Source organism: Semicossyphus pulcher, unplaced genomic scaffold (genome assembly GCF_022749685.1).
Source record: "Semicossyphus pulcher isolate SPU_LCO1_2020_fin unplaced genomic scaffold, fSemPul1.0.p SCAF_15, whole genome shotgun sequence".
In the NCBI taxonomy this organism is placed as follows: Eukaryota; Metazoa; Chordata; class Actinopteri; order Labriformes; family Labridae; genus Semicossyphus; species Semicossyphus pulcher.
In genome coordinates this window covers 24824205-24833135 of record NW_027211659.1, presented here as the reverse complement: position 1 = coordinate 24833135, position 8931 = coordinate 24824205, and the positions used below count along the sequence as shown (strand labels likewise).

Below are 8931 nucleotides of genomic sequence, written 5' to 3'. Positions count from 1 at the left end.
GAGTCCCCAAGCTTATTGAGAAACTGTTCCAAGCCTATGGAGATACCAACTGGAAGTTATGTAATACATCATTATTTACTTCCCCATCCAGCACACTAAAAAATAGGGTATGGTTGGAATGTTTCCTTACGGCTGTGTTGTAAGGGTTAAACATGCTCTGAGGCATGGCCCCTCCTTGCTCGGCTCGCCTGGTCTCCTGGATGTAATAGGAGCCTTGTGCATTTGCTGCTCTACCCTCCTCATGGCTGCATGTCTGTCCCGGAGTGTGTTTTGGAGGAATGGCAGCTGGTTACTGTCCTGCCATATCGCAGGGGCCCGGGTCTGCTGCAGAGGTGTGGGAAGTGCCTCCTCTGGATCGGAGGCCCTCTCTACTTTCCAGGAAAAGCCTCGGACAGTCGAAGATCTTCCTAATGTCAGCGTCTTGGAGCTGCTGTACAGGATGGTGTTTCAGGGGTTCTACAAACGTTTGCATGAGCTTCAGGTACGCCGTGGACTCTGGCTGACACAGATTCAGCCGATCTGATCCTTGCATTCTAGAAAACCCTGACATAACTTTGCTTTAATTGCTGAGTTTACCTGCTGAGGCTTTGACACCAACATGCATAATAAAGAATGTCAGGCTGGTTGCATTACCTTTGTTCCTATAGTAACATCCAGAGAAAAACAGCTGCTCCCCCAGAGGAGAGGCTTGTTTTCTCTGTGTACAGGACAACAACCTGCTGGGTGTACAGCACTTTTGCTCAATCTTGAGATATCTTGATGCATAAGTAATGTATTACACAACAATGTTTACTAATGGGACGGACAGTTAAACTTTGTTGATTTGAACAGCCTGTTGTGATGCAGAAGATAAAGTTGTTTGTTAACTTCACTCTGCCTCCCACCAGATTTTCGAGAAGCAGAGGTACGGGCACATTTACAGACATGGAATGAAATCAGTGTCCGTGAACACTCCTCAGCTGCTGGAGGAAATCCTGAGGAACGATGAGAAGTTCCCCTGCCGGGGAGACATGTCCCTCTGGACAGAGTATCGAGACATGAGAGGACTTGGATATGGGCCTTTCACAACGTAAGAACACAGAAGAGTGTGTGATGTGCACAACAATGCTCTGTCCCCATCTCCCTGCTAGGCTTGTCCCATGTCTAAACATTACATGATGAAGCTTGTAATACTTACAAAAGGGCTTTCCGGGGCAAAGTCCTGTCAAGTGAAAGGAATGGATTAACTGTAACCTTCTAGTATTGAAACACTTTGTCAGCGTGTTTCTGACTGGATTTACAAGATTCTTTCGCCACTTCGGTAGGCCTCTTCGGTAGGCCTCTTCCTTGGCAAAGCTGTTCAAGTTAAGTTTTTTTGTTATGTAAGGAAAGTTTTGGTCCTTACAAAGTAGCTGCAAGATGTTACTGTGTCAAAAGTTCATCTGCAGCCTCATAAACACTCCAGTCTGTGGAGACAAAGCGGGCCTGTAACTTTCCCTCGTCTCCCCAGAGTCTTGACCACAGGCTGATTTTAGATTCTGCTTGTAAGTTGAGATGAACCTGAGAGAGATTGCAGTCCCAAAGCTGCACAGGAGACAGAGCAATGGGTGTCGTTTAATGTAGTGTATCAATTGTCCTTTGTTTTTTTATTCATGGTGGGACACTTAAAGGAGCAATTCGCCCCTGGAGAAAGCCACAGTCAGTCAAAGCTGGTGTTCTAAGTAGTCTGGCTTTCCAGGGCCCATTGAAGAAACGGATAGCGTCCTCCAAAGGCACAGAGCCAAATTGCTTTTTTTTTTTTTTACCATTATGGCATTAGCTCCTCATAATAGCATGATAAGACTGAGGTTGAAAATCAGCGCGCTGGCCCTTTAATATGCATTTTGATCTTGGGTTATGGCTGCATTACGCTCTCAGATGGAGTTGTAAGCCCTGCAGGAGTGTAGTGTCTGGGATGTGCCAAGTAAAGCCAAGTTTCAGTGAGGCTCAGGGTGACGGACCTGGGTGGCGAGGTCTGTTCATTTTGTTAGCCATTTGCAGCTAAAACTTGCATGCATGCAACATGCATTACCTTTTTAATATCCAGGAATTTACAATATAGACACTACAACTGACAATGTAACGTGTGAACATTAACCACGCGAGGTCCTGCTTAAACCTAGTTTATAGCCTAGTCTTGTTACTATTTGACTCCGTTGTAGCTCATTTAAGTGTCGCTCTATCTTTGCTTACATGATCTTTGTTTGCAATTTATTTCTCAAGCACTTTTTATTCCGATTTTATGTTCACATCCAAACTGCAATCAATCGAAATGTCAAATGAAATTCTCTGAAACAAAAGTAGGGGGTCCAGTGTATGTGGTTGTTGCAGAACTGTAATTCTGCAACAGCACCAAATTAAATGCTGAATTGGTTAATCTACCTGTCTACCTGTGCACAATCTGTGCACTTATTGCAGATGTGCGCAGTCTTCCACAAGATAAAGTCTGGTCTTCTTCTGTTGTTTTTTTTGCCTACCCCAGCTTTAAGGATGAATTTCACTCTGTAGTGTCCTAGTTAATCCCATTATCATCTCTGATGTTTGGTTTTGTTTGCCACGAATAGTCAATAGTGGCAATGATAACACAAATACAAATTTCACACATATTAAGCATTAAAAAAACATGTCTCAGATTGGTTTATGTTTCTTACTGACTGTACATCTGTTCCCAGTGAGGGGGAAAGGTGGTACAACCTGAGGGCGATGCTGAACAAGCGCATGCTGCATCCGAAGGACTCTGCACAGTACGGTGGTGTTATCAGCGAGGTTGTTACTGACTTCATGAAGAGAATGTACTACCTGCGTCAGTGCAGCCCCACAGGAGATTTGGTGCCTGATGTGGCCAATGAGCTGTATCGGTTCTCACTAGAAGGTATGAAAGTTACTGAAAGCTGCACACTTAGGTGGTGCTCAGTACTTATTTAAGTGCATTGTGCATGTAAATTCAAATCTTATGAACTAATAAAAAATAATGAATCATACAAATCAAATGAAATTCCAAAAATGTGTTTTATATTATTGATTAAATAAATATGTAAATGTTAATTATGGTTCTGTTTTGTCTGTTTTTGTTGCTTTCCAACTTTATTTAGTTCCTTATCATTTCTTTCCTTACCCTCTCTGACCCTCAGGTATTGCCTCTATACTGTTCGAAACAAGGCTTGGGTGTCTGGAAAAGAAAATCCCAGCAGGTACTCAAGACTTCATCAACGCCATCGCTCAGATGTTCTCATACAGCATGGCTGTGGTCGTGACGCCCAAGTGGAGCCGCACTTTCCTGCCCTTCTGGGGGCACTACATCGCAGGCTGGGAGGGCATCTTCAGCTTTGGTCAGTTGGAAACACAGTTTAGTGACATTCTTTGATATGGATCTGTTGGTACCATGAGTGCTCCTGTAATGACTACTTCAACAAGTGATGCTCTCATATTTCTGTTGCTCCTCAGTTATGTGTAAGCTATAGTGTGGGCATTTTTTGAGAGGCTTGAGAGGTGAGTTTTAGGAGGCAAAACTTTTACCTTCCTTTTGGCTGCAGCTTCATTCTCTGACATAACAGGGGTATTAATCTTTGGCAAGAAATTGATGATGCATATTTCCCAAAATGTCAAACTACTTATCTTTGATCTCCTTTAAATTGTAATGACACTTTTTGTTTGTAAAGAGGAAGCTAATCTTTTGAAAAGTGAAATAAAACACTTCTATTTCTGCACTTATTTTAGCCAAAGAGTTGATCGACAAGAAGCTGGAGATCATTCAGCAGCGTGTGGACAACAACCAGGAAGTGGAGGGCGAATACTTAACGTACCTCTTCTCAAACACTCAGATGAGCACTAACGATGTGTACGGCAGCATCGCGGAGCTTCTGTTAGCTGGAGTGGACACGGTAAATGGGATTCTGTATCATTACCTGCCTTTTTCCGTGCACACCTCCAGAGTTAAGCCATGTTGATGGGTTGTAGGGGCTTGGTTGACTTGGGTAGACTCTTTTAAATCAGTGTCTTATGTTAAGAATGAAAGAAGTCCCCCCCACGAAAAGAAACATTATCATGAGCTGTTAGTCTTTCTGCAAACCTCTCCTGCAATCCCTTGATTAGTAAAAACAGCATTCTGAAAATTTGTATTCATAAAATGTCAAAATAAAAGTTGGGCTGCAGGGCTGCTACTCAAATTCCCCCCCAAAATCCTCTACATATGCACCTGAGTTTGAGTATAAATTTGTACAGGTATGCATATCTGTGCCTGTTTACTTAATGATATTTCTTTGTTGTCCAGACCTCCAACACCCTCACATGGACGCTGCACCTGCTGTCCAAGCACCCTGAAATCCAGGACAGACTTCACAAAGAAGTGTGCACATTAGTACCAGCAGAGCGGCTGCCCTCCGCTGAGGAGGTCACCAAGATGCCGTATTTAAGGGCTGTAATCAAGGAAGCTCTGAGGTGAGACTGGCGCTCAGCTTTTAAACAGGCCAACAGTCATGGACCGTGGAACGCATTTAGAATTAGTAGGGAAACACAGGAACACAGAGAGAGAGAGCGAGAGAGAGACAACCGCTGGTATGCCCCTCCTGTAAATGCATTGATTGAGGTGCAACATCCTCTGTTAGATATAGCCGTTCTGGTTCGTAGTGTCGATCTCATTTGTCTTGATCATTTCGACACGTAATGTCTTTAACACTGAGCCTCCTTCACACACGGCTCACCTGCTGCTGTGGAAACGAGATCGCGGGTGAACAAATTCAAAACACGAGTTGGTTTTTTTTGGGCTACTTTGTAAAACTTACAGCTCATGATGAATGTCAACAGAGCGGACACATACAGGGTGAGAGAAGCACATAGTTACGAACAGTTGACACAGTTTTAAATAGGGTGACGACATGTAGTTTGCTGCGATGTTTATGTTCAGAAGTGGGTCAGGCCTGGGCACTACCGGCCCAACCGGCCAGCAGTGATGCACAAACATGATACGTGAAGCCTGATCTAGATTTAGGGCACTGATTCTATGTCTTGAAGTTTCACTCACTGTCTGTTTAACTAAAAAAAAAATGACATCAAATTATAAATTCTTATTTTGCAGGATGTATCCTGTGGTTCCCCTGAACGCAAGGATCATTACAGAAAAGAGTGTTTCTATTGGTGGATATCAGTTTCCCAAAAACGTGGGTCCACTTTTATTATTTAACCTTTTTTTATTGTTTTTTATGCCCCTGTATTAGAAGTTTATTAAATTGCTGTAAGAAACCCCTGTTATCTACAGCAGAACAGGCCTTATAATCTAGCATTGGCATTGTACTCCTTTAACTCTACTAGTACTTGCTACTACTGCTACAACTAAAATACTTCTCAAATTAACTACAACAAAAGAAATTAGATCACAGTTCATAAATTAAATCTCTTGACTGTTTTTCTTTCAGACCCCTTTCACACTGTGTCACTATGCCATCAGTCATGATCCGGACACCTTCCCAGAGCCGCACATGTTTAGGCCGGAGAGGTGGCTCCGTGACGGCCGAGAGAGGCCCAACCCTTTTGGCTCCATCCCGTTTGGCTTTGGTGTGAGAGGCTGTGTCGGCCGCCGGATTGCTGAGCTTGAGATGTATATGGTTCTGTTTCGGGTAAGTTACAAGTGGGAAAACTTGCTTTATCCTTTCAAATAGTGAAACCCAGCTTTAAACAAGGCAGGGATGTTATAGGAATGTGTGTTGAAAAGGGGGCCTATAGGATCTGATCACAGAAGCTCAAGATAAATACTTATATTTGGTCATTTATTCGTTGTACAACGTGAAAATCATTCAGTTAAAGGCTACAAAAACTTTGTTTTAAATCTTAAGTATTTCTACTTAATGTAAAAAAATCCATCCATCCATCCATCCATTATCTTCCGCTTATCTGGGGTTGGGTCACGTTGGCAGCAGGCTAAGCAAGGTGACCCAGGCGTCCCTCTCCCCAGCAACGTTTTCCAGCTCCTCCTGGGGGATTCCGAGTTGGACGTGCCCGGAAAACCTCCAAAGGGAGGCAACCAGGAGGCATCCTAACCAGATGCCCAAACCACCTCAACTGGCTACTTTTAATGCGAAGGAGCTCCCAGCTCCGAGCTCCCCCCGGATCTCCGAGCTCCTTACCCTATCTCTAAGGCTAAATGTATGACTGAAAAGGCAACACAGTTAAACGAAACATCTTATTATATTATGATACATCGTATTTTTATATAAGGTATTTTTCATTAATATTTTAAGACATTCAGTTAAGCTGCTTCGTCCAACCCAGGGTCAGAGGAGTTTGTGAAATAGTCACACTAGAATCTATAAATTCACGGCCCCATCCATTTTATTCATGTCAGTTTGTTTGAATTTTAAGCGTTTTTTATAATTGTAAGTCTATTTTGTGCCTGCAACATGAAAGAATTTATGAATTCATGTGGCTTCGTATAAAGAGCCAAAAAGGCTGTGGTGACCGAGAGCAATGGATGGGTGAAACAAACACAGGTATTGGTCCCAGGAGACTGAGGCTTATGTTCAGTGTGAGACCAAAAGATAAAATTCAAGTAATATATAAAAAGTAATATAAAATAAATACCTTCTATTTTGGTTTCTGAGGTACAGTATCTTAAACCAAATACTGTGTAAACCTAACGTAGTGGTAGTAGTGGTGCCACAACCAATGAAACTGCAGCAGTTTTTGATAAATGTATGGTTAGGTCAGGTAAAGATCATAATAAGTCTCCTGAGTGAAACATGGCAGAAAGCCCTAAAATCTTCCAGGCAACCACCATGTAATACGTTTGTGCTGACGGACACCAAACGGCTTTTGGGTTTCAGGCACAAAATATTGTTCCAACTGAAATACATTTTAATTTCCCTTTGACGGAGTGCTGGTGTAGCTCAGCTGGTAGAGCAGGTGCCCCATGTACAGAGGCTTCAGTCGTTGACACACCGATCACAGGTTTGACTCTCGGTCTTTTGATCATTTGGTGCATTGCGTTTTATATTCATCAGCAGCCCTATCCAATAAAGGCAAAAGACAAAAAAATAATCTTTAAAAAGTTGTATTTGACTGACACTTGAATAAGGGAAATTCATGTGCGTATTCTAATCTATAATTTTTTGAATATTTCATGAGCTGCAGTGAGACTGGGTCGCTTTATCAGGACTGTGGGGGCATTTCTAATCAGAATTCATTGAAAGTGACCAAGCAACCTGCCATCGTATTCTGATTTAAATGTTGCAGCATGCCAGCAGCGCCCCAACCACAACCTCGAAAATATTGTCGAGTGCAAGCATAAAGTAAAAAGAAAAACGCCATCGTCCCTAGCAACGTGTAACCAAGTAAATCACATGGGCAAAAATCTCAATCTCAAGTTTGTCAGGTACATCAGTATCTCCATATTCTTCTTTTCCCTCCAGATAATCAGGCTGTTTGAAGTCCAACCAGACCCCACGATGGGAGAGTTGAAATGCATCTGCCGCACAGTTCTGATTCCTGACCAACCACTGAGCCTTCACTTTGTGGACAGAGGACGTGGAAATGCAGCTTGATGTGCTTTTACAGATCGGTTTGATTGCAAATGTTTCATGTGAACGTAAAACTTTATATATATATGTATTTTTTAAGAAATGGGCTGCACCTATATAACCACTCCAAGCACTTTCACACTACATGTCACATTCACCCTATCAGACACACATTCATACACTGATGGCTGCTACATGAAGTGCCTAAATGCACGGGGAACAATTTAGGGTTCATTTTTGCCCAAGGACACTTGGTCAGGGATTGAACCACCAACCTTCCAATTGAGAGACGACCAATTATACCACTGAGCCACAGCTGCCCCAAAGAAGATCCAATGATTTAATCAAGAGAGACAACGGGAGCAGGTTTAAAACTTTAGCTTTAAAAACAAAGTGTGTCTATTAAAAGCGTATTTTTAAGCTCATATGTTTTTTATATATGTATAGCACTACACCAAGTTACTTCACATTAAATATTTAATATTTTTGCTACACTGAGGAAACATTAAGCATTTATAGATGCTTGCAGATCTTGTAAATAGGATTACATAACAGGTGGTGATGGCTCACACAGACGAGCCCTGCAGACGTCCAACTGTGTTTTCCAAAGACGACATAAGAATGAGGAAACAGAGTAACATGGATTCCCTTTAAACTTTAGTTTCAGACTTGTAAAAGAAGAGTAAATAATCTTATCTGGTTTTTACATTGCTCCTTAAGTGTGCACTGCATGCAAGAATCACTGCATTTATTCTGTAGTCAATGTTTATGTGGGAGCTGAACATGAATGAACCCCACTGTAGTTTTTTTTTTCTTTCAAAGCAAAATCAATACACCCGATGTCAAACCATTTTGTATTCCTTTGTAGCACAATAAATCCTTGTATCTTTGGTATTCATGTCTATAATGCACATTGCTCTACTTAAATAAACTATTGACTTACTTAGATTAGAAATATGATGCATACTGTATGAAGCTGTATGAATGAACGTATGACATGTGGGTTAACCAAGAGAGGCTGGTCTCGCTCAGGAGCAGGTGGATTGTGGGGAATGTTGTTTACTAGAAACAGAATCCTCCAGTATTTACTCAGACTGGCTCCTCTTTTCTCCCTGTGTTCTATAAAATACTTCCTCTACTCCAAGAGTCTGGGAGCTGAAGGGAAACATTTTAAAGACTTTGGATAATACCCTTTGTGAAGAAAAAAATACCAATGTCATGTCTTCCCAATCTACACACAGCACATATCACTGTTATTACAATAACACCGCCCGTCCCTAAAACATTAAATTAAATTCCTGACAATTAACTTAACGTGTTAAATACAAAGGCTGCACGGTGGTGTGGTGATTAGCACTGTCGCTACACAGCAAGAAGGTTCCTGGTTCGAATCCTGGTTCAGACG

At 42.0% G+C, this 8931-nt stretch overlaps 1 protein-coding gene across 1 annotated transcript; it reads left to right on the top strand.

Moving 5' to 3' along the window:
* The first annotated feature begins 241 nt into the window (after positions 1-241).
* cyp27a1.1 (cytochrome P450, family 27, subfamily A, polypeptide 1.1) lies at positions 242-8387 on the top strand. Its single transcript, XM_069663374.1, has 9 exons — positions 242-481; positions 888-1069; positions 2691-2890; positions 3150-3347; positions 3736-3899; positions 4289-4455; positions 5093-5174; positions 5430-5630; positions 7419-8387. The coding sequence occupies exons 1-9, from the start codon at positions 242-244 to the stop codon at positions 7548-7550; spliced, it is 1566 nt and encodes a 521-aa protein (XP_069519475.1). The 3' UTR covers positions 7551-8387.
* Positions 8388-8931: the final 544 nt, after the last annotated feature.

Excerpts from the sequence above, each read along its gene's own strand:
- cyp27a1.1 (XM_069663374.1), top strand. The coding sequence starts at position 242 with ATGGCTGCATGTCTGTCCCGGAGTGTGTTTTGGAGGAATGGCAGCTGG. Across the intron at positions 1,070-2,690 it reads GGATATGGGCCTTTCACAAC|TGAGGGGGAAAGGTGGTACA; the intron begins GTAAGAACACAG and ends ATCTGTTCCCAG. Across the intron at positions 3,900-4,288 it reads TGTTAGCTGGAGTGGACACG|ACCTCCAACACCCTCACATG; the intron begins GTAAATGGGATT and ends TTTGTTGTCCAG.